This window comes from Myodes glareolus, chromosome X (assembly GCF_982192425.1).
Source record: "Myodes glareolus chromosome X, mMyoGla1.1, whole genome shotgun sequence".
NCBI lineage: Eukaryota > Metazoa > Chordata > Mammalia > Rodentia > Cricetidae > Myodes > Myodes glareolus.
Genome location: NC_142053.1, coordinates 44,734,302 through 44,760,318, shown reverse-complemented (window position 1 = coordinate 44,760,318; position 26,017 = coordinate 44,734,302). Strand labels below are relative to the sequence as shown.

General features: G+C 37.8%; 1 protein-coding gene across 3 annotated transcripts in view; it reads right to left on the bottom strand.

Annotated features, from left to right (window-relative positions):
- Positions 1 to 25,646, bottom strand: part of Chrdl1 (chordin like 1) — a 143,281-nt gene extending 117,635 nt beyond the window's left edge. For all 3 annotated transcript variants that reach the window (XM_048441734.3, XM_048441744.3, XM_048441750.3), the window contains exons 1-2: positions 25,553 to 25,646; positions 1,383 to 1,495 (exon numbers count right to left, since the gene is read on the bottom strand). In XM_048441734.3, coding sequence (XP_048297691.3) covers positions 1,383 to 1,495; positions 25,553 to 25,631 — 192 coding nt within the window. In that variant the 5' untranslated portion in view covers positions 25,632 to 25,646. The remainder of the gene's footprint in view (positions 1 to 1,382; positions 1,496 to 25,552) is intronic.
- Positions 25,647 to 26,017: the final 371 nt, after the last annotated feature.

Here is a 26,017-nt window from a genome sequence, read left to right as displayed (position 1 = left end):
TTTAAAGAGGCAGGCTTCTTTTTCCTCAGTGGATAAAAGAAGTGGTATCCTTACTACACCTCTTTCTTCTCCTCGTGGGCCTTCTAGAATAAAGTTTTGCAATATTGCATCTGGAAACAGCGGACAGGCTCTTAATGTACAACACTCCTCAGACTCAGTTGGTCACATATGGAGATGGGCTCAGAAACACTTCACAAAGCATTGTTCCTGCTGGTCAAGAAACCTCAACTTTTAATGTTGTATACTGAACTCTGTTCTAGATTCCAGAGATTAATAAGAGCACCGAGAACCATACTGATAATGATGACAATGGTAGTTTAGTTAACATTTCTTACTCATTGTTTTAGATGAACTAGTGAATTTAATCCTTACTACAATATATGGAAAAGGTAATAGCATTATAGCTTTTATTTTTCAGACAAGTGGAATCAAGCTGATTATCCTCATGAATCAACTTCCAGAGTCCTGGGATCTACAGTTATGCTCCACCATGCTAGATGTTGTCGACCTGTGTTAGAGAGGAAGCTGAAGGAATCTAAGAGAAGCTATAGATAAACTACCCAACATACCATGCATCATAAGTGACTTACGTTAGAGTCTAGAAATTAGTCTACCTCAAAGCTAAACCCCACAAACCCTGAATACCACCTGATATTATAATACCTGAAGAGTGCTTCATACGTGGCAAAGTTTGAAAAGTCAGAAGTTCTTTTCAAATGGTGAAAAGAACAGGCCCTGTGAGTGACTGGGCCTGCTCCACCTGGGCACATAACAGGAATTCCTTATATTCAGCCCTTACAATAGTTCATTCTATGCATTCAGAATTCTCAATTTTTAAAAATTATGATGAGGCTTTCCTTCCCAAATGGCTTAATGTTGTGATTTTCATCAAGGCAACTAAACACGTCTGAAGACATTATTTGTTGCCACAATTGGGCTTGCCTCTACTGTCATCTAGAAGGTAGATTAATATTTCTACTATCTGATTCTTCTACCTTCTCCTACTATGTCCTGTACAGGTTGTCTAAAAGGCTACAGAAATCTGTTTAAAGTAAATATTCAGATATTTTAACAGAAGCAAACCAAACTTTAACAGGAAGAACATCAGGAGAGATATTCCTTGCAACCTTGTCCCCATCCCTTTCCCCAGCTCCCTCAAAGGCAGGTCTCAAATTTGCTTTGAGCCAAGAATGTTCTTTCTATTTATTCTCCTCTTTGTAACTCATCTGTGCTGAGATAATGGATGTGATCCATGACACTTGGGGGTTTACTAATATCTTTCATGCTTTTAATCCCCTAAGCTCCCTGGCCAAGTGAGCACTGCTAACCTCCCTGTGTGCCAAGGATTGTATCGGGAAATCTTCCGTCATAGAGCATTATACCTCGGTGCAGATGCAGCTCACACAGTAAACCAGCCCATAAGGTTCCAGGTAGGGATGCCATTTCTCACCCACTCTATACTTCTTGTCTTGAAACACACAATATGTTTCTGAATCTGTTCAAAAGAGGGGAGAGCAAAGTTGTTAGAAAATATAGGCCAAATCACAAAATCTAAACACAATCATGAGTTGCATGCGTTTTACTATGTACATCAAGGAAAGAGTCATGCCTTTACAAAGTGCCTATCACTGACTCAATGTTTTCTGTATTTTGCTTACTGGATCTTTACAATAACTCATAAATTAGTATTTACTATCAGTCTTACTTTATGAATAAAGGCAATCAAGAGACATATAACTAGTTAGTAGCTGAGATGACATTCTAACCCAAATTGATCTGACAGTGGAATTAAAAAATCTCATGTAGTGATCTGTTATAATAGCATCATAGGAAAACATATCACTGTCTTTTTGATTTCTTGAAAAGTCATGCTCCCTTTCCATAGAAAACAATGAACACTTTGTATCCATTCTACATACAGATTTTCTTGAGCGCGAACTGCCTTCAGTTAGCTCATTTCATAGCTTTTCTTTGTTAGAATCAATTTTTATAGGCCTGGAGATAACCTTATCAGTTAAGATCACTGTCTGTTTTTCCAGAGAACATGGATTCAATTCATGGAACCAACATGGCAGCTCAAAACCATCCCTAAATCCACTTCCAAGCAATCTGATGCTCTATATGAATAGAAGTCTTTGTTGTTTTTCATGTGTATGGGTGTTTTATCTACATGCATGTCTGCTCACTACATGCATACCAGTACCCATGGAAGCCAGAAGACACTGAATCCCCTGGAACTGGGAGTAGAGATGTTTGTGATCTGCCATGTTGGAGCTGTGAACTGAATTTGAGCCCTCTGCAATACAAGAAGTGTTCTTAACCACTGAGTCATCTTTCCAGAACCTAAAACTTTTTATCATTGAAATCCGCATTGCAATGAAAGATATTTGAGCACATTTCATGTTACATGCCATTTTTACATGCCTTAGTTATCAAAAAGTAGACAACATTTATTATTTATGCTAAGTCCATCACATGAACTCCATATATACTGGTAAAGAAATGAAGCAACCACCACAAGATCCAGTTATACCACTCTTGGGCATATAACCAAAATATTGTACATCTCACTACAGAGATATTTGCTGATCTACGACCACTGTGTCTCTATTCATAATAGTCATGAGTAAGATACACCCTAGATGTTCATCAGCTGATGAATATAAAATGAAAAGCTGGTGCATTTATACAATGTGGTATTATTCAACTGTTAAGAAAAATGAAACTATGAAATGTGCAGCTAAATGGATGGTGCTAGAACCAATCATCCCGAATGGGGCAGCCCAGACCCAGACAACATTGCATAGTTTCTCTTATATGTGGAAGTCAGTTTTTAAGCTTTAGATATGTGTATTTTATTTAGAATAACCAAAGTTGTTAGGTGGCTAGTAAGGAGTTGGTTAGGGGAGGGGATCTTCCAAAGAAGAGAAAATAAAATACAGTGTTTTAAAGGGAATAAATGGGGAACTTAGAATAGATTAGGAGGACTAAATGGGGACAGTGTGGGGAGGGCACATTTATGGAGGAAATATGGGAAGAGACAATTAATACTGGGAGATGATGCCCCAACTAGATATTTTATACTAACATATAAAGCCTCCAACATCAGGAATATGTTATACCTTGTTGGCCTGTTAGCCAAAGTGGATCCATAGACCCCTGCAAACATTGCAGGCTATTTCCAAGGCTACTGGTTACTCACCACAACCTGTGAGAGAGTAAGGTCCTATTGCTGAAGATACCATACACTTATGTAATCCAACAAAGAAAAAAAATAAAGCTGATATTCAATTATTAGCATCACCCCTATTGAGTTGTGTTCATGGTGCTGGAAGGTATTACTCATGCTACCAAAGGATAAAAATAATCATCAATATTACCCAGTTATGAATCCTATGGCCTATAATGCCAATCTACCTGCACGATATACTGGTGCAAATTAATTCTAATATGATATTTAAAGGAGAGCAGTTTATGAGCAAGTGGGGTTTGTGTTGGAAACTGAAGGCTAGTGCCTCATGCATTACATCGTAACATCATGCATCATTGATGTAATTCACTATATTTACACACCAAAGGGGACATATCATTGTTACTAAAGATTTAGAACCTGAGTCTGACAAAATGCTACATTCAGTCATGGTGGAAGCTCTTAGCAAACTAGGAAGATAACTTCCTCAACCTCATCCATGGCATCTAAAACCAAAACCAAAACCAAAAAACTATGGCTGACATTTTACTTTCTTCATGGCAAAAAACCCCTGAATTATTTTTTCCCTAGGACTGAGAATTATATGATGATGCCTGTTTTTCCAATGTTAGCCAGGGAAAGCAGTTCGAAAACATTTTCTATACTACAAAGCAAAAATTAAAGTATTTACAGATGCCATTTTCTATAAAAAAATTTACCAATCTATTAAAATGTTGTTATAAATGGTAAGAGAATTTTGCAAGCCTTTAAGATTCAAGACTAACCATATTTACATGTTCTATATTAAAGAGAAATTGTAGTTTGACAGAGTATGGCAGCTCATGCCTGTAAGCCTCACACGCGAGGAACAAGGCAGAAGGATGGCAGGGACCATCCAGCCTGTACTACAAAGTGACACACTGTCTCAAGAGGAGACAAAGGCAAATGAACTACAATTAGTACATAAAATATTTACAATAGCTTCTCCTAAACATGAACCTTCAGAGGTACACATCTAACAAAGCATATGCAAGTTTCACACTAAGAGAACTATAATACACTGCTGTAAGAAAAACAATGATGGTCTAAAGGTTAGATAAATTTATAGTGTTTGTAGATTGGCAGATAAATATTTTTAAGGCCTCCATTCTCCCCAAAGTAAATAATAGATTCCATGCGGAAGCAGGTGGATCTCTGGCAACTCAAGGCCAGCCTGGTCTACATAGTTAATTGTATGCTAGCCGGGGCTACATAGTAAGACCCTGTCTCAAAAAAAAAAAAGTACTAGCAGAATATTTTATTTTAAAAAAAGGTGGGAATCTATTAATACATTTATATGAGAAGTGAAAGGAAATAGAAGAACCAAAATAATTTTGAAGAAGAAAGATGTAAAAGACTTAAAATGAAATTATAGGTTTCAGGCTATGAAGTATCAGTCAAAGGTTATATAAATAGGATATCAGAATATCTAAACATAGAACCACACATACATTATCAACTGAGTCAACTAAGGTGCAAAGTCAATTCATTGAAGAAATAAGAGTGCTTTCAACAAATTCAGCAAATACTGTGGAATCATTTGAATAGCTGTGTGCAATATTTAAAGCTAGCTTATTTTCTATTTCTAATACCACAAAATAAAATTAACAAAAAAAGCAGGCATGGTGGATCATGTCTGTAATCCCAGCAGTTGGAAGGCTTAGACAGAATGACACTGAGTTTAAGGCCGGTATAGGCAATATAGCAAGACCCCGTTTCAAGACAGGTGGGTATGTATAAAAAGGAATTAGAGCAGGAGGAAATATGATCTTAATGTAGATCATAGCAAGGATGTCAAAAACACATACTAGAGAAAGGACAGCATCTTCAACAAATGGTGCTGGAAAATCTGGGTGTCCACATTCAGAAGAACAAAAGTAGACCTATATCTAGAACCCTGCACAAATATTAACTAGCATTGGATGAAAAACCTTAATGTGGAACCTAAAATGCTGTAGCTGTTGGAGGGAAACCTAGGCATGAACCTACATGATGTAGGTGTAGGAAAGAACTTTGCCATTAGGGCTCCATTTGCCCAAGAATTATGGGCAACTCTTGACTAAAAATGTATGCATATGAGCAACATATATGGATTCAGCTGGTTGTATTTATATGTGTGCATGTATATAAACATAAAACAATAATTAAAAAGAAAAAGGATAATATGTGAAAGGAGAAATAGGGCTTGGAGGTAGAGAAACGGAAAGAATGAAAGGAACATATGACAAGGAATTGAAAACGATCAAAGTATATTTTACATATGCATGAAATGTTATTATGAAACCAATTAGTTTGCATAACTAATAAAAGCTACTAAAGCTGGGTGGTGGTGGCACACGCCTTTAATCCCAGTACTCAGAAGACAAAGGCAAGTGGATCTCTGAGTTTGAGGCCAGTTTGGTCTACAGAGGACAGCCAAGGCAACACAGAGAAGAAGCCCTTTCTCAAAGAAACAAACAAAAAGAAGCTAATAAAAATGAAAGAAGGGTAGGTCACAGATCTCAATCTAAAATTTAATATATTGAAATTTTTAGAAGAATACATAGGAGAATATCTTTGTTATCTAGAAAAAGACTTGTTTCAGACAAGCCAATGCCATAATTCAAACATGATATACCATAAAATAAGACTCAGTCAAAATTAAGAATTGCTAGGCTGGGGGACAGAGGCTCTGTGAGTTCAAGGCCAGGCAAGATATGTAGAGACTCTGTCAAAAAAGAAAGGAAAAAAGGAGGGAGAGAGGGAGGGGAAAAAAGAAAGGAAGGGAGGAGGGAGAGAGGGAGGGAGGATGGGAGGGAGGGAGGGGAAAAGAAAGGGAGGGAGGAAGGAAGGAAGGAAGGAAGGAAGGAAGGAAGGAAGGAAGGAAGGAAGGAAGGAAGGAAGGAAGGAAGAACAGACCAACAGAACTTCTAGACTAGAGAGATGGCTCACTGGTTAAGAACACCAGAACAAGTCCTTCTAAATCTCCTGAGCAAAGATCATATGAAAACTCAGGGCTTGCACGGATCTGCACCAGATCCATTCCATATATATTATATCTTTCAGTTTAGTATTTTTATGGGACTCCCAAATATGTGAGAGTGGTCTCTGTTTCTTACGCTTTCTCTTGGGCTCTTTTCTTTCCGTTGGGTTTGCCTTGCCCAACTTCAATATGACAATTTTTGTTTTAGATTATTATATTTTATTTTCTTACATTCTGTCGTTGTCTCTTAGAAGCCTGTTTTGCCTAATAAGATTCAGAAATGGAATGGATCCTGATGGGAAGGGAGGTGAGAAAGAACTGGAAGGAATAGAGAGAGGGGAAACTACAATCAGGATGATGAGAAAAAAAATCCATTATAAATAAAAGGTTAAAAAAAACAAAAAATTATCACAAAGAACAACAAAAAAAGCAAGCATTAAGGGTTTGGGGTGATAATGTCAGTTTATACCTTGATTATGTTGTTTTCTATGGGACCGTATACATTTATGAAAATTGTTCTAAAAGAGGGAGACTTTTCACCATATGCAAATTGAGTATTAGTAAAGCAATAACAAAAACGACATAGAGAGGAGAAAATCACATGAAACCTTTCATCTAGAAAGTAAACACTTTCTACATCCTAGTAATGTTGCTCAACGATTTTTAAATACTTTGGTACCTGTTAGAACAGTTCTAGGTTTAAAAACAACTAGCAGAAGGTACAAATACTTTCCACCTACACTTTCACTTGCCCATATTATTAATATCTTGCATCAGTGTGCTTCATTTTCTCAAACGAAATATGTTGAGCTGTTAATATTAACTGAAGTACTTGCACATGACCTGCATTAGGGCTCATTCTTTGTAATCTGCAGTTCCAAGTGTTTTGATAACTGGATATTATACACACACCATTATAGTATCAGATAGAGTAGCTTCACTGCCCTGAAATTCTCTGCTGTCCTTTTTATCTCACCTTTTCCTTTCCTGTGTTCCAATTCCAAGGAATGACTAGACTTTTTACTCTCTCTATAGTTTTACCTCTCCTAGAATGTCACATCAGTGGTAACATCAGTGATATATCCGAAATATAACCTTTAGCATTAGCTTCATTCACTCGACTACATGCATTTAAGATTCCTGCGTGTCCTTTAATAACTTATTAATAGTTCACTTACTTCTATTATCAATTAACATTCTATTATATACATACACTTAAAACTTGTTCAACTATTCCTTACTAAGGGAAAAACCTGGTTACTTTTTTTCCAGAAATTGTGAGTAAAGATTATTTAAGCACTTGTTATACAGGTTTTGATGTGGGCATATGTTTTTACCTTATTTATGTATACAGTTCTCGGGGCAGGTGGGGAGATATTGTTTAGCTTTTTAAAAAAAACTGATAAACATCCTTCCAAATTGACGTTTAGCATTTTTGCTTGCCCACAGAGTGTTAGAGGTTAGTCTACTTGACATAAGCCTGTCATCTGAGAAGAGGGATCCAAAATTGAAAAAAAAAATGTTCCCACTAGACTGACCTGTAGGCAAGCCTGTGGGGGTATTTTCTCCATTGATGGTTGATATGGCAATTCTCAGTCAACTTTGGGTGGTGCTACTCCTGGGCAGGTGGTCCTGGAGGTATAAGAAAGTAAACTGGCCAAGTTGGGAGGAACAAGCCAGCAAATAGCATTCCTCCATGGCCTCTATTTGAGTTCCTGCCTCCAGGATCTTGCCCTGCTTGATTTCATGCCCTGACTTCCTTCAGTGAGGGCCTGTTAGCTGTAAACAAGATGAAATAAATCATTTCTTCCCCAGGTTGCTTTGGGCCATGGCCTTTATCACAGCAATAGGAACCTAACGAAGACAGAAATTGGCATCAGGATTGTAGGGTATTACTGTGACAGACACGACCATGTTGGTTTGGGGAGAATTGTGAAAGATTTTAGAACGTTGGGCTAGATAAGCCCTTGAGTGTTCAAAGTTTGATGGGATGTTATGTGGAAGCTTGGATAAGAATGCTGAGTGCAAAGCAGAAGATAGAGGTCTAGATTGTGACGTTCCAGAGGAAGGCAATGTCACTATCGGTGCCATTTTGTATAGTTTTGAATTCATAATATAATGAATCTGGTCAGCTGGAGCTGAAGAATCAGTTGTGAAGATTAAGAGACCCCACCACAGAAGAAAACTCTTTACTTCAATGGGAAAATTTATTGTGGTAATCTGGGACTGAGAAATCAATAGTGATTAAGAAAAGACCCAGAATCATTAAGGAGACATCTTTTGATAGGTTTTTTTTTTCTGAAGCTGTGGTACAGGTTTGTCAAGTCTGCATCTCATGCTGGCAGCTAGACTTAATGATGTTTAAGAGTCACACAGGAGGTAGTGGTTTTGAAGGCACTAATGGGTCATAGAAAACAACCAAGGCTCGGCACTGTCAGAGACAGAGTCCCTGTATAGAGGTTTGAAGAGACTGAAGGACTTGCAGTGGGGACTCTAGCAAAGTGTAGGTGTCAGTCCAATGGGACAACTTCCAAGCAGAGCTACAACTGTGAAGTAGAGCTGGCCTGAGCCTAGGAGATAAATTATGTATGCCACAGATGATAGACCTGGCGAAGTAGAGAGTAGTAGGCCCTTTGGAGCGCAAAAGATTGTGAGTGGAACTTACAAAGTAAGAACTGAATTTGTTTAGATGGTTGAAGTTTGATTTTTCTTTGATCTGACTGTGACTGTACCCTAGTTCTTCCATCTTATTGAAAAAAAAAAAGGATGGAACTTGTTTGTGATTTTTCAGGAGCCCATATTTGAGAGTTAGAAATTTTAGAGAGACCTGGAATATTTTAAAAGAGAATTTCAGCTTTTAAGTATTGAGATATTTTAAGGAATATGGGGCTTTTAAAATTATTTATGTTTTATATTATGTTATTAAGATGGCATCTTGGGGATGAACAAGAAAGGAAAGTTTATAGCTTAATGGTGATGTGCTTGCATGTCAAGTTGTAAAGGAGTCAATTGTGTTGGTTAGGTTTTATATAATTGGCACTAACTAGATTTGTCTGAGAAAAAGAAGCCTCATTTGAGAATATCTCCCCAATCAGATTGGGCTATAAGCAAGTTGGTGGGGCAACTGCTGATTGAAGTGGAAGTGTCCAGCCCACTGTTGACAGTGCTCCTCCTCAGGTAGTCCTGGGTTGCATAAGAGCAAAGGTTGATCAAGTCAGGAGAAACAAGTCAGGAAGTAGCACTCCTCTGTGGGCTCTACTCTAGTTCCTCACTCCAGATTACTGCTCTGCTTTCTTGTCCTGGTTTCCTTTCTCGAAAGACGATAAGCTGTAAATAACATAATTCCCGTCTTCCCCAAGTTGCTTTTGGTCATGATGTCTTATTACAGCAACAGAAATGAATTTAGAATATCCAGCAATGACAGAGTTTCTGTTGCTCCATATTCCAACCAGCACTTGTTATTCTCAGTGTTTGGCAATTCTAATAAGTACATAGCACTATCTTTGCCAGGCATGGGGGTGGATGAGGTGAATGTATGGGGAGATGGGTAGAGAGAAGGCAGAAGGGGAGGATTCAGGAGAGCTTGGGGGAATGGGATGGGTGGGATGGAGGAAGGGTGGATATGGGAGCAGGGAAGTAAATATCTTAATTAAGGGAGCCATTTTAGGGTTTGCAAGAGACTTTTCTCTAGAGGGGTTCCCAGGTCCAAGGAGAGGTCCCCAGATTGCTCCTTGGGCAGCAGAGTAGAGGGTGCCTGAACTGGCCTTGTCCCATAGCCACACTGATGAATATCTTGCATATCACCATAAAACCTTCGTCTGGCGATGGATGAAGATAGAGACAGAGACCCACATTGGAGCACTGGACTGAGTTCCCAAAGTCCAAGAAGGAGGAACATGAGCAAGGAAGTCAGAACCGTGAGGTGAGGGGTGCGTCCATCCACGGAGACGGTGGGACTGATCTAATGGGAGCTCACCAAGGCCAGCTGGACTGGGAGTGATGGAGCATATGATCAAACTGGACCCTCTGAATGTGGCTGTCAATGAGCGCTGACTGAGAAGCCAAGGACAATGGCACTGGGTTTTGATTCTACTGTATGGACTGACTTTGTGGGAGCCTGGTTTGTTTAGATGTTCATCTTTATAGACCTGGATGGAGGGGGGAGAACCTTGGACTTTTCATGGGGCAGGGAACCCTGACTGCTCTTAGGACTAGAGAGGAAGAGGGAGGTGGGGAGGGGGATGGAAAAGGGAGGCGGGGAGGAGGTGGAAATTTTTAATAAATAAATAAATAAATAAAAATAAAATAAAAGCATGGAAAGCTGTCCCAGACAAAAAAGAATAAATAAAAAAAAACAACAAAACTTATAGGGAGTAGCTACATATCCCTATGTTCTATATAGATCATGTTGGCCTTAAATTTACAAAAATCTGCCTGCCTATGCCTCCCAAGTGCTGGTATTAAAGAGACATAAGGCACCTTGTCCAGTCATGATGCTTTATTTTGTTGTTCCTTAGTGGCATATGATTTGAACATCTCTTCATTTGTCACCTGCATGTTTTTTTTAGTCAACTGTCTTTTGGATATTTTATCCATTTATCAATTGAATTGTTCATATTTTTCTTGACAACTTTCAGAGTTTTCTCCATATTGTGAATATAACTGCACTGTAAAACACAGATATTGACCCATCATTCCATTCTATTATAATGTTTTCTTCAGAGTGGAATGTTGTACTTTAAAACCATTCCAACTTATTAATTCTTTCTTTTAGAACATGCTTTAGAGATAGTATCACAAGGCCCAATAACAAATATAATTTCTCCCAGATTTTGTGCTATATTACCTTCTAGAAGTTTCATGGTAGATGTATTTTATTTTGCGAAAGGGTAGCCTTTATTCTCATGAATTCTCTCTATTCCTTTAGTGAAGAAACATTCAGCCAGCTACATATGTTCTGGTCTATTTATTGGCTCTGTATTAGGTTATATTAATCTATTTCTCTATTCTGTCACCAAGCCACACTATATTCATTACTGCAGTTTTACATCAGTATTGAAACTGTATAGGGTCAGAACTCTGATACTATTTATTTTCCTCCCTCAATACTGTTAGCTATTCAGCGTATTTTGCCTTTCATATAAATTTTAGAACGAGGTAAGAACTTATGTCTGACAACTATGTGTTTTTCTACTCATTTTCTTTTTAGCTCATTTATTTCATCAGTGTTTGTAGCTTTCCTCGGAGATCTCGCACACACTGTTATATTGATGCCTGTGCACCTACTTCATTTGGTACTAATGTAAATGGCAATGAAGTTTTAAAGTTTAATTTCATGTGTTCATCGATGATAATATTTAGAAAATAATTGAAATTTGTATACTAAATTTTTATCTATCAACCCTGTTAAGTGTTGTTACAGAAGCTTTTGCACCATTGCTGTTATTTCTTTGGATTTTAAAAGAATACTTATTTTATTTGTGCGTGTGCGTGTGTGTGTGTGTGTGTGTGTGTGTGTGTACACGTGTTTGTAGAGGCCATAAAAGGGCATTAGACCTCCTGCAGTTAGAGTTAATAGGCAGTTGTAAGCCACCTGGCATGGGTGCTGGGAACAAAGTTTGGGTTTCCTGCAAGAACAGTACGTGTTCTTAATCATTGGATCATCCTTCCAGCCCTTTGGGGATTTTTATATGAATAATTATGTCATCTGTGAACAAAGGTAGTTTTACTTCTTTCAGTCTGTATATATTATTTATTCATTATCTAGGACCTCTAGTAAAAAGTTAAAAAAAAAGTCCGAGTGCATATTAATTCCTTATTTCTGATCTTAAGGAAAAAGCCTCCAGTATCGCAGCATTAAGTGTGATGCTGGCTGTCCTTTGTCAAGATGAGTAAATTCTCCTTTATTCCTAGAATGCTAGATAATATTGGATTTTATTAAATCATTTCTTTCTATTTTTTGATGAAATCATGTTTATTTTCTTCAGTTTGTTGATATGATAGAATACCTTAACTTATTTTTAAATGTTGGAACTCACATATCTGCAATAAACCCCACTTATTTGCATCAAATCATTATTTTCACACATTGTTGGAGTCAGTGTATTAATTATTTTCATGACTGTGTGTGTGCTTGTGCATGGGGGGTACACATATGGGTACTCACAGAGGTCAACAGAGAGAGCCAAGTCCCATGGACCTGGAATTACAGATAGTTCTAAGGTACCCTTATGGGCTGGGAACAAAACTCCTGTTCTCTAAAAAAACTTTTAATCACTGATCCATCTCTCTAGTTCCTGAATTAATTAAAAGTTTCAAGGATTCTTGCATTTATATTCACAGGAGCTGTTGGTTTACTATTTTCTTGCAATGTTTCTGTCTACTTTTTGGAGTCACAGAAACACGGCAATCATGGAATGAGTCAGTCAGCACTCCTTCTGCTTTCATCTTCTGGAACACACCATAGAGAACTCATGTAATTTCATCCTTAAACGTTTGGTGCAGTTACTCAGAGCGCTCTCCTGGGGATGGTGTTTTCCATTTTAGAATTTACTATTTGCTGATTCTATGTCTTTTATAGAAGCAAAAGTCTTTAATTCTAACCAAGTGTAGTGTATCAGTTCTTTCATGAATTGCGCCTTTGATGTTTTATTTAAATATCATTGCCAAAGCCACACAGCCACCTAGACTTTGTTCAGTGATACATGCTGAGGCTTTTGTGAAGTATGTAAGAACTATGGCTCAATTCATTAATTTGTTTACTTGGGGATATAGGTGTTTAGCTGTTCAAGCACCATCTATTGAAAAGACTACCTATTCCCCTCCCCCTTTTCATTTACAACTTTCCTTCTTTGTTGAAAATTTCCTGACAATGTTTATACTTGTCTATTTCTGGGCTTCCTGTTGTGTTCTATTGATCTATTTATTTTTCCTTTGGCCAGCGTCACAGTCTTCATTGTTCCAGCTTATACAACAAGTTTGAAGTAAAGGATTATTGGTGACTTTGTTATTGTTATTTCTCAGTATTTTTTTGCTGTGTTGTATCTTTCCCCTTTTCACACAAACTTGAGTCACTCTGTCAATACCCACCAAAAAGATCTGTTACAATTTGGACTGATATTGAACTACAGATTAAATTATAAAAAATCAAACACTAACAATTTTTAACATTTCTACCCACAAACATGAATTATCTCTCCAATTATTTGTTCCTGTTTTTATTTCACCAAAGTCTTATAGTTTTCATTAGATGCACTGTTGATTTTACATATATGTATTTTATTTGTAAGAGTGTTAAGCTAAGTAATAGTATATGTGTTTAGTTCAAATTCCTCTTGTTCATTGCTAGTATATAGAAAAGCAATTGATTTTCATACATTTATCTTGATACTTTAAAAGTTTATGCATGTAAAGTTATGTGATTTTCCCCTCCATTCTAATCTATATACTTTCATTTCATTTTCCATCTTACTGAATCTAAGAGGAATCATTAATCTTTAATTCATTTCAGGTGCTTTCTGACATAATAGAACTGAAAACTTTGGAGCCCTTTGCATATTAGACAGGAAACTAGAAACTCCTAACTTTTTATCCAGACATCATGCATATACAAATTCTATTACAAAATGACATATCATGATGAGAATATTGCTATTACATTAAATAGTCTCCCACACTCTGCGCCTAGGTACACTATTCTATATCAAAATATAGTTTAACCTTAACATTAGACAATTATCTATTTGGCCAATTATATTGTTGACATTTCTATTTTTAAAAGTTTCATGGCAAGCATTTCTACACTGGCTGTTTTCTTAATACAGTTTCTAAGAAGTAGATTTCTTGGGTCAAAAGTTTTGCATATTCTTAAATTCTTGATCTATCTTGCCAAACTTTCTCCCAGGGAAGCTATACTAACCTATGCTCCCATTATCAGAAGGTGAGAAAGACCTGCAATGAATATTTTAGTTGCTTTAAACATCAGAAATTCTATAGGGAATAATGAAACCAGTACTTTTTAAATTATCAGTAAGGCTTCATATGTATTCATTTTCATTGATTACTTTTGTTTCAAATTTTACAGTATTGTCATTTTCCTTAACAATTTACATTACACTATTTTTTCTGAGTAAGAATGGGTATTCAGGACCATGTTAGCACTGAAAGAACATAGGAAACTAAGAAAATAGTTTTTACACAGAACATGTGTGGTTTTCAGGCAAGTCTAGAAACACAGCTTCATTATACAGATAGAATTTAGAAATATCTCAGTAATCCCATAATCTTTAGCTACTGAGCAATGATCATGAGTTTCCCAACACCAATGTCTATATGAGGCATCTTTCCCTACCCTCTTGTTAGTGACAAGAAAGTGAATATTTTCTTAATAAATTTATATTCACTCTGACAAATAGTCACGTGATTTGCATTCTACATATAAAACTTATATCAGTGTTGTAGAAATAACTGGTATGCTTGAATACAAACTCACGAACACGACTCCTTCAGGTAGAATAATTAGTTTGGCATAGTCATATGTATCTGGGGCTACTATACTTGAATTGAAGGAACTTACAACCCATTTTGAGTGTAAATCCATGGTGTACATAAAATAGATTGTGCATACTATGTATTTTATTCTTCTCTTGCATGGATTAGTTCACTCTATGGTTGCTATCAGATCTACTCATTTAAAATACTAAGTTGAATGAATTTTTGCTATCAGCTGTGATCTGCATGTGTGAACGGTTTATCTCTGTCGTATTTAGTGAACAAATGGAAGATTAAGACTTTTGAAAGATTGAACAGTCACTAAAATCAAACAACCTACCTAAACGTGAGTTTCAAATGCATTTACACATTTGAAGACTTATATTCATAATGGGTCAGTGAGCTGGCTCTGTGGGGAAAGGCACATGCTGCCAAGCCTAACGACCAGAGATCAGCCCACTGACCCACATGTTGGAAGAAGCAAAGAGGCTTCTGCAAGTTTGACTCTGATTTTCACTCACACCAAGTCACCACACAAATGAAAGATATAAATGAAAGAAGTAACATTCCGAATTATATAGATGGACAAGGCTTAACTTGAACTTCTGGATCTGTATCAGTGACAAAACATAAGGTTTAGAGTAGCTCTCTTGAGCAAAGGCAATCTTGTTCGGAAGACAAAAGTTACTCGAAGTTAAAATACCCTTTCCTTCCTTGTAAACCTACAAATCTTTCCCTCATACGCTAACATCTTATTGAAGCCACATTACTATCCCACTGTCTTCCAAATTACACTACCAGAGAATGCAAAAACCTTACCCAAAACACTAACGCTGATAGAAAACCAATTTTAATGGAAATACAATGGCCTTACATCACACCACACATTGGTCTTATGTCAATGATATGATATTTAGCTAATTATGCCCAAGAAATCCTTAATGAAGAAAAAGAAAGGGATCAGGGGAAGGCAAGGAGCTAAATAGTAATATTGTTGCTGTTAAATGATGCTCTGGTAATTACTGATAGTGATTTTTTTTCAAGCATTTGGTAAAATTAAACATTAGTCATTAAGTAATATTTTAACATTGCTCAAAATGGAGTGGTTTTCATAATTATAAGTGTTTCTCCAAGAAAACACTGAATAATTATCACTTTTCAAAAACTAAGATAAATCCACCTTCAACATATGCTTATAAGTTTGGACTTCAAAAACTTTTGACACCACCCAGGAAAGAATTTAATGAGCTACAATGTATATCCAACCACACCTAAAATTCCAGCCAGTATATCATCTTGGAAGAAACACAAATGAGCTGATTTTGTTGAAACATGAATGCTACACTAATCTCTGGGAAAGATGAAGAAGAAAAGTCAGCAACCCATTGTCAATATCGGAAAGAGATCAGCTGCAGAAGGAACGACTTACTACTAACTGCCGGTATCTGAGAGTCCCAAAGGAATCCAACTAAGATGTGAAATGGACCTTCAACCAGCATCATTATTGCTAGTTTTCCGATAGCTCAGCTGGCCTTAATTAGAAGTGGAAATTCCTGCTACTTTGGTAGGCCCTGTTAACAGGAACAATACAAAACGTAAATAGCCACGGAAACGCACATCTGTGCCATCAGTGCTCTGCCCCCTCCCAAGAGTAGGTCAAAGGGTCAAGAACTCTATCACTAGTCCAAAGCCAAGAAGACATTCCTATGAACTGTTTTTGATAACAGCTCTTACTGTAGACACATCACCATGTCAGTATTACAATAATATTTATTTTACTGTGACACATATAGTCAGTGGAAAGGGAAAAATGAATCTTTGCTATGAACTATGTGAAGTAGACACACCAAGTAAACAAATTCCTTTTTAATTATTAATTTCTTTAAAAAGCTCCTAGGATACTGGCGGGGGGGGAGGGGAAGAAACACATAAGTACTTTCCCCGTCCATTTATTAAATTTGAATCACAATGTACAGTAGCTACAGAACTTGTTTATTTCCCTAGCATGAGGTTTGAGAGTTAAAGATTCTGTCCCTTTCCTTCAGGACTTCAAAAGAACCTTCTTTCCAGTTGCAAAACAAAACAAAACAAAACAAAATGAAAAAGGAACTCAAAGAAGTCAAATTCCTCATTCTGCTGTTATGACTTATTCCTTCATCCATTTCAATCATATTTTCTGGGTCATATGCCCGAAAATGATTCAGTTTTACACACACACACACACACACACACACACACACAGAGAGAGAGAGAGAGAGAGAGAGAGAGAGAGAGAGAGAGAGAGAGAGAGAGAGAGAGAATATAAAACAACTAAACAAAAATAAAACAAACAAAACTCCATACCCATGAGAGGTATTGTACTCATATCATCCCCCCACCCTTTATTTGCTTTGTGGCTACTTCAGTTTTCTGTTAGTAGGCACTCACTCACAATGGGGATAAAAGAGTCTGTAGTTCAAAGATGGTTAACACAGGAGGAAGTTAACACCATTGGCTAAGATGAGAACTGGCGATACGCCGTGAAATTTCAATTCATCGTGTCTTTCTATCTCCTATTAGCATGGATAACTGAGAGTGGATGGTATTCTCATTAGTCTTTCCAGGGGCCGTGGGGAGATCCTTTTACAGAAAGGCTACTTGACTGGTGAAACCTGACCTGAAATTTTTTCTGGCTAAAAAATCTGTTCCATGTCATATGGCGTAGGACTGTGGGCAAAAATCCAAGTTCTTGTTTTAAAAAAGAGTCCTTCCTATCAGCACCTCAGCTGCACAAGTTTTAGCTAAAGGAGACCTTCTGTTTGACTAGGAATATTTTCTGTTTGATCAAGAGTACAAGTTGGGCTCTTGAACATTTCACAGTAGAATCAACTTTTTCTCTTATACAAATATCAAGCACCCAACTTTCACTTGGGACAGCATGAGAATATATGTTCAGGGTTAGTATATTTTAGAGATTACAACTGTGAATTGACATAAGAAACACTGACTCAAATTGGTTTAAAGAGTCTTTTATTATATATATATATATATATATATATAGAGAGAGAGAGAGAGCTTAGAAGAAAGGATTATTCACAGATTTTGAGATTACTATTGTTTTTCTCATATGTTTATATATTTTCTGAATGTTTATCAATGAGCATCTATGCTAGAAAAACAACCATGCTAATGTAAAGTTTCTTTCAATATCTACAGTTGTTCTTAGTCGAATAGTCAATTAACTAATGTTACTAAATGTTAAATAAAGTACATGGACCACATCGTGTCATCATTTCTGAAAGATAGTTATTTCATTATTACTTAATTTCTGCCATATACCTTTACAGATCATGCGGTGGTTTGAAAGAAAATGGCCCACAAAGTGAGTGGTACCATTAGGAGGTATGCCTTGTTGAAGTAGGTGTGTCACCGTGGGGGCTGGCTTCGAGGCCTCTTTTGCTCAAGCTTCTCTTAGTGTAACAGTCAATTGACTTCCTGTTGCCTGCAAATTGTAGCATTCTCAGCTCCAGCACCACATCTACCTGCACACTGCCATGCTCCCTGCTGTGATGAGAAGGAACTGCACCTCTGAAGCTATAAGCAAGCCATCTCAATTAAATGTTTCCCTTATAAGAGTTGCCATGGTCATGGTGTCTCTTCACAGCAATGAAGCCAATACTAGGACATATGGATAATAAAAGAAATACTAGCCAGCCGGCGGTGGTGCACACCTTTAATGCCAGCACTCGGGAGGCAGAGGCAGGCAGATCTCTGTGAGTTTGAGGCCAGCCTGGTCTACAAAAGCTAGTTTCAGGACAGGCCTCAAAGCTACAGAGAAAGCCTATCTCGCACCCCGCGACAAAAAAAGCAAACCAAGAATTCCTCTTTATACTACGTGGTGCGGCTTACAGCTGCTCTCCTTGTACCACAAAGAAAATGCTTTATTTGAGCATCTCGTGATCAATACAGCTAAAGTAGTAGATGGGAGATGGGACTACTCTATAGATGCTACTGTTACTTTTCAACAAACCTGAAGTTTCTCTCTTTTTTATTCAGAAGGTGCAAGCCAAATTTTGAATAAGGATGCTACAATCTACCTAACTACATGCTAACTGTATCTTCTTTCTTTCTTTCTTTTTTTTTCTTTTTCTTCTTTTTTTTTTTTTTGGTTTTCTGAGACAGGGTTTCTCTGTAGCTTTGGAGCCTGTCCTGAAACTAGCTCTTGTAGACCAGGCTGGCTTTTAACTCACAGAGATCCGACTGCCTCGGCCTCCCAAGTGCTGGGATTAAAGGCGTGTGCCACCACCGCCCAACTGTTTCTTTTTTTTCATGGCCTATATTTTATTTCATTTTTAAAAATCATTACGTTCTTCTACCTTGTCTTTCATCTCTAAACATATTCAATATTTTTGGAAGTAGTCAGCTATAAATCTTAAATGAATAAAATTCTCTTCAGAGTGACTTTGTGATATGGTTTGTGCAAAATAAAATACATAAAACCAAAGTCATGGTTTTTCTTGTCTCATCCCCACAGAACCTACTCTCATGTTTAGTTCTCTGTCCAGAATGTAAGAATTCTATCCAGAAACATACTTTTAACCTTTTTTTAGAATTTTCATTTGACTTGTTTAGGTTTCTGAATAATTTTCATCTTAGCCTGTGTTTTGAGGATCGGAATTTTATTTTTATTTGTGTCTATATCTTTATGCGTGTATATGGCATATGTGTGTGATATACACATGTGATATAAATGTGTGTAGTGTGTGGAGTGGGAAGTCTGGCCTCCTCCAAAGAGTGTGCCCATGTATGTGTGCACAGGCATGCCTAGATCTCGGAGGCCAGAGGAAGACACTGGGAGTCTTGTTCTATAACTCTCTGGATATTCTTTTGAGACACAGTCATTCAGTGAAGCTGGAGTTAGGTTGACAGCTCTCAAGTCACAGCAAACTATCTTTGTCCCCACATTGCTGTGGTTACAGGCACACATGACCACACCTGGGTTTTTACATGAGTTACTAAGGATTCAAACTTAAGGCATCATTCTTGTTCAGCCGACAGTCTTCCCCATCGTGTGAGTCTCCAGCCCCAACCTCAGTCTTTTTGTTGTTATCATTGCTTCAGTGGTACTGGAGATGAACTCAGGGCCTTGTACCTGCTGGATGCTCACTTTACCTCTGAATTCTATCCTCAGCCTTTGGTTCAAGGCCCAAAGGGTACATTGACTCTTTTAGGGAAACGTAGTTACAAAGGTTCATTCACCTAGATCATCACTTATATATTAAGTTGCTGCCACATGTAAAAAGTCGGGCTTAATTTCAAGAAAATGAACTGACTTATTCAAAGAATTTCCAGAGACAAATTGGTATGGGGAAGAGAATATCGTATTTGGAGATCTGGGTTTTGTTTTGACTCTGGCTGGCATTCACAGCAACCTTTCTTTGCATCAAGTCTATTGATCCCATTTTGTTTCTATTTTTCATCTCAAGATTTAGTGGACCACGTAATTTGGCTTTTAAAAAAGGTTTCTATAACGGCTATCAGTTATTGAAAGTTAATCTTGTCCCAGACAATGTGCAAACGATTCTGGTGACTCTGATGGCTGATCTTGACCATCAACTTAATGGGGTTTAGAAATACTCTGAAAACAAATCTTTAGGATCCCTGTGATGGGCTTTTTGATGAGTTAAACCAGTGTGGGAAGAACTCTCCTAACTGAGGGCAGCACCATCCCATGGGATCCAGTCCCCACCTGAGCAAACAGGAGAAAGGGTGCTGAGTAGTAGCATCGGTCCCTCTCTGCTTCCCGAGCACAGATGTGGTGTGACCAGTTGCCTCACATCCCTGCTGCCCTGTCCACCTTGCTGAGATGGACCATACTCATGAGTCAAAGAAAGGCTTCCTTCCCTAACCTTGCTTCTTCTGTCAGGTATTTTATCACAGCAAGGGGGAAAAAGAGCAATCCAATGGGGATTGCTCTTTCTTCCATTGCAGTGATAGAAAAATTGATGATCTAGAGGGTATTATTCCCCAAGTACAGAAGATAGCTGTAAATCAACAGGTTGAGTCTAGGCTAATCCCAATGTCATCATGCTCCCATACTATAAAAAATATCCAAAATTTACATTGAAAAATACGAAGCTGTCTGAGGATTAAGAAAGTGTCCCTATCTCCTGAGTAAGATGGGAGTTGGGGTGGGGTAGAAAACAGTGTGTGGGAACATGAGGGATCAGGTTGGGAGGGTTGGGGGTGGTATGGAGAGGGAGAGCAATGAAAGAGGGGATCAGGAGGTTAGGGAGAAACCTGGTGTCAGGGAAACTCCCGAGGAATACACAAGGCTGACCCCACCTAAGACTCCTAGCAATAGCAGAGAGGGTGCCTGACTAACAGGCTCTTTGCATGAGGGTGACAGTTGTGTGGCTTGGTGTGTTTGTGGGACCTGTGGCAGTGGGACCAGGACCAGGACCAGGACCAGGACCACTCCCTATGGTGGGATGCCTTGCTCAGTCTTAGTGCAGGGGGAGGAGCTTGATCTTGCTTCAACTTGATACCCAGGCTTTGTTGATTCCCCAGGGGAGGCCTTACCCTTTCTGACCAGTGGATGGGGTGGAGTAGAAAGGAGGTGGGGGAAGGGAATGGGAGGAGAGGAGGGAGCGGAAACTGTGGCTGGCATGTAAAATAAATAAATTTTAAAACAAAAGTAAAAGAAGAAAGTGCTCACTATGTCAGCCCAGGCTGGTTGTAACTCACTTAAACTCAGTCTCTCTAGTGCTGAAATTACAGGCACATGTACCATGCCTGATAAAACATACCTGATTTTATGGTACCCTTTCTTCTTCCTCTTCCATCTACACAAACTTTGATAGGTATCACTCCCTTTAGTGCTTCTTCTTAATTGCTAGTAATCACGTGAAATGCTGGGCCGATCCTAGAAGACTTGTGCTTCTATTTCTGGCTTTCACCAGAGATACAGCAGATGCCTGCAAGGCCACAAATTGCCTATGTCCAACTTGCTAATCCTTTTCCTTCTCTTTCTATGCTGGTGGCTTGCCTTTCCTTTTCTGAGAATTCTAAAGTCCCGTTTTATTTAATCCAAGCATAAATGCTTGCAGGCTTTAGCTTGGAGGAGAAAAATGAGTGAGAATCTAGTCTCTCCGAGATCCAGTTTACTTTTACAGAGCAGGAATGGATCCATGTGACACATTCTTGTCTCCAGAGACTCTGCCAGACTAGTCTGGTTCGTTAGAAACGTATAATAAAATATTCTTCACAACTCAGTTCTTCAAGTTCACTTTGATCAATACTTCATTACCTTAGTTAGAGCTGCCAAAGGGGGCAAACTTGTCAGCCCATTTGTCCCATATTTGCATGAATATTATGCTGTGAATGTTACGCTCCTTTGAACTTCAAAAGAGCTTCCTGGCCTCATTGACTACAACTTTAACAACAGAGCATAATGGAGTTATAGAAAGATCTGTTCCTGGCTAAAGACCTCAAACTTTGCTGATGCTGGACAGTAGCAAACTTTTGCATAAGCAACAAATGGCTCATTTAGCCATTCCAGCGCACTATCAGTATTTCCTGGTGTCCTTAGCCTGTCTTCCTGCTTGTGAAAGCGACGATAACTTTGGCTAATTAGCTAGCAGCAAGTGGCAACACAAGCCTTCAGCACGCCTGGTTAAAAAAGAGTTTTCTGCATACAAAGCATCTTTCCTAAAATCCTTTGTGTTGCCACAGCAATTGCGAGAAGATCTTGCACCATCATGGTACCTCATATACATCCCACCCTGGCTGTTCCAGATAGGAGAGCAAACAAACTCCCGGACTTAAAAGGTTCTATTCTAACCAGCACCTGAAAAATCAAAAACTGAGGCTTCCTCGAGTAAAAAGACAGACAGCAGGAGCAGATGAAAAGCTTAACACTTCTATATTTGGACATTTTCTCTGCTCTATAAAATTTAAAAATAATCGTCCTTTTCATGTACTCCGATGCCTTCCTTTCTGTACTAGACAGTAAAATGTAAAATATGTCTCTTTACCTTGAAGAACTTTTTCCCCTTTAAAAAAATAGTAATTTCCACTCGCAGAAATTCTGGAATAGTTAATATAAAACGATCATAAACAGTTCTTACAAATCTACCATCCAGAGGCTTAAAAAGTAATTCTCTATTGCATCCCATAAATGAGTCCAAATTTCACATGGAACAGAGAAATGTGGATAAACTCCAAAAGAAAATACAGTAATATATGGTGGGAGAGATCTTCCAGGAAATTCAGTAGCCACAGAGGAAAGGAATACAGCTCTGACCATGCAGAATTTTAAAATTCATATACAAATACAACTTGCACAAGCAATATTTGGAATGACAAAAATAAGATTTAAGACATAAATAAGCTCAAAAGAAAAACGTAATTAAGAAGTTTAATTAATCCAAAATGTTATTGAAAAGATCACATAGGAATAGGAAAATATCAAGGCAGAATGAAACAGAATTGAGATGATCCTCCAATATAAAGATTAATAACACTTTGGTAAAGGAATTATAAGTGAACATTTACCCATAGGTAGCAGCAACTTAATGAAGAGCAATTTGACAGCAGTTATCAAGACAAAAACTGAAACTACCCTTTGACTAAAAAATCCTCACAACTGCATCCATTAGCATCTGAATGGTTTCACTAATGCCCTTATTTTGTACTGTCAAAAACTAAAAGCAACATATACACCACAAATAGAGACTGGTTAGTTAAACAATGGAACATACATACAGTTGAAAATGATGTAGGCATTAAAAAGATAAGCCATTGTTGTTAAGAAATGTTTTGATATGACCTGGATGGCTAGCATGTATATATTTATCTTTCTGAGATATAATTTAAGAAAAAAATTATTGGGCTACCAATTTTTAAAAGAGATGAATTTTAATACAGTACTTGGATCAGTTGCCATTGAATTGTTGTTTCCACTGTTCCTAACTTCTTGTTGTTAGGGTATCAAACTGTGCATGAACACCTCACATGTGTGAAGAGTACGTGAAGCATTCACTATAAGATTTCCTCTTAAGTAAAGATTATATTTCGAGTATCTTTGGTTTGGGTGCTGCCAGGTGAAATGTCAGTAAAGAACGACCACTATGGTGGCCTCACCATCTAACTACAATCTGAAATATTAGATGAAAACCAGTGCATTAGGTCATCCTTTACATAATTACTTTGACACCAACCAAATATTAAAATGGCTTGGGACAAAACAGACACAAGGAAACAATAGAGAGTATCGGTTTGGGGCTCATAAATCTTCTTTCTTTGCTTTGTCAACAAAGCTCCAAGTTTTATGGATAATATTCCTCAATACTTTGTAAGTATGGAAGACCTCCAAGAAGAGATGGTCTTTTGAGAGTTACAATATCTCCCATGAGGCCATCAGCAACAAAGGCTATAAGGGAAGTGTCTTTCTAAGAGGCCAGGAATTTTTATTCCCCACTGATTGTGAACTGATTTAAGAAGGAACAGACATTTCTATCACACACACTTAAATAAGAGGAAAGTACGCTGATAAGGACTATTCTGTGATGGCCGGAAAAGTACTGAGAAGTACAAGGAAAGAGGCTAATTCAAGTTTCCTTTCACAGCCTACCCTCGACTTGTCTTCCATTTATGCCTCAGTCATGCTAGATAGCACTGCAGATCACTGATGTTTAAGTTGCTTATCAAATGCACTTTTTCTCCTAGGAAGAAGACTGCCGCCTGTAAAAATCATTGCGGGACAGAAACGCTCTTAATGATAGAGGAGGCTTGGTTCTGCCCTCCACGCGAACAAGCCTTCTGCCTGCCATATTTAGTTCTACGTATAGAAGAGAGAAATGTTTAAGTGATGGGATTCAGATGCTGCTACAGCTCCTACCAAGAACATTTGCAGTTCTTTCTCATGAATAAGTTCAGTGGAGAACAGAATATGCCCCCGTTGGACCAATTCCACTTTGTGCTTCTTCTTCCTTTTTATTCAATGTAGCTCTAAAAAGGAATCAAAGCTCAGTTTCCCCCCTCAAATTTAGAGCTAGCATACACCTCAGAAGTGGCTGTAAGTGGCCAAAAGAAGTTGAGGTGTACATTGTTCAAATGCAGCAGGGAATTTGAAATGAGAACAGATAAGTCAGTGACAACAAGTGTGTGTGTGTGTTGGGGGTAATTACACTTCACACACACACACACACATACACACACACACACACACACACACAGAGAGAGAGAGAGAGAGAGAGAGAGAGAGAGAGAGAGAGAGAGCTCTCTTGCCACCCTCTGTTTTCTCTAATGTGTTAACCCATATGCATCGCTGATTTTCTAGAACTATTCCTTGGGTTTGTGTGGACATTCCTTTCAATAAATGACTTTTAATTTCCTAACAGTTCTTGGAAGCTAAATTTCATCATTGGGTCTGAACCCAGTTTTTTCATTGATTTTTCAGTATTAGGGATATGCAAGGCCTGACTTTCTTTCTTTTTTTTGTTTTGTTTTTTTGTTTTACACTTTCCCATAAACTAAAACCTTCACTGAAGAGTTTGAAAATGGGAAAAAATCCAGATCATCTGTCAGATATTTTTAGAGTTACGTAAAATGGAATATTTGTACAGTTGAGAACAGGAAAGTGAAAATGTGTCATGTGTTCTTTGAGATGAAAACTATATGATAATCAGAAAAACAGCCTCAAGTTTAGTTGGCCTGATTCAAAGCTCTCATTCTTTTATCAATTCATGCATCAATCAGTAACAGTTACTTTTTTCTCATAGAATAGCACCATGGCCACATTTGAGTTAGTCATAATCCCCACAGATTATGAGCACAGGTTCAAAGAGATGTGATGAATTTGAGATATTTTTTAAATGCAAGACACTTACGTTTTACTTGCTCTGTTTTGCTTCCTTCTAGGAAAATAAAGAACAAAAACAAGGAGACTATATATTTCAAGCCTCCCATTTTCTACTTTTTTCTCCTTTGAACTACTGCAAAATGCAATTCAGGGGCTCCGAGGAGTGATGGACTAAACCTGTTGAGAAGAAAGCAGAAAGACGTAATAAAAATAGAGTCCTTGGAACTGATGAACATGAGTGATACTTAGGTTTCTAACTTACTAGAAAAAAAAATGCTGTAGAATGTACCGGAGTGCAGGCATTGTTTGCAGAAGACAAAGGACTCGCCTCTTCTGTCTTGTAAAGATTATGGAAGGAAATTCACATGAGATGAGTACATATTCCTGTCCAACACTGAGGCTAAATCCTTACAAGCAAGTCATAGGAAAAGAAAATTTGAAATCTTTTCTAAAGAAATTAAAATTGATGTCTCTAGACATTTTATTGTTGGTA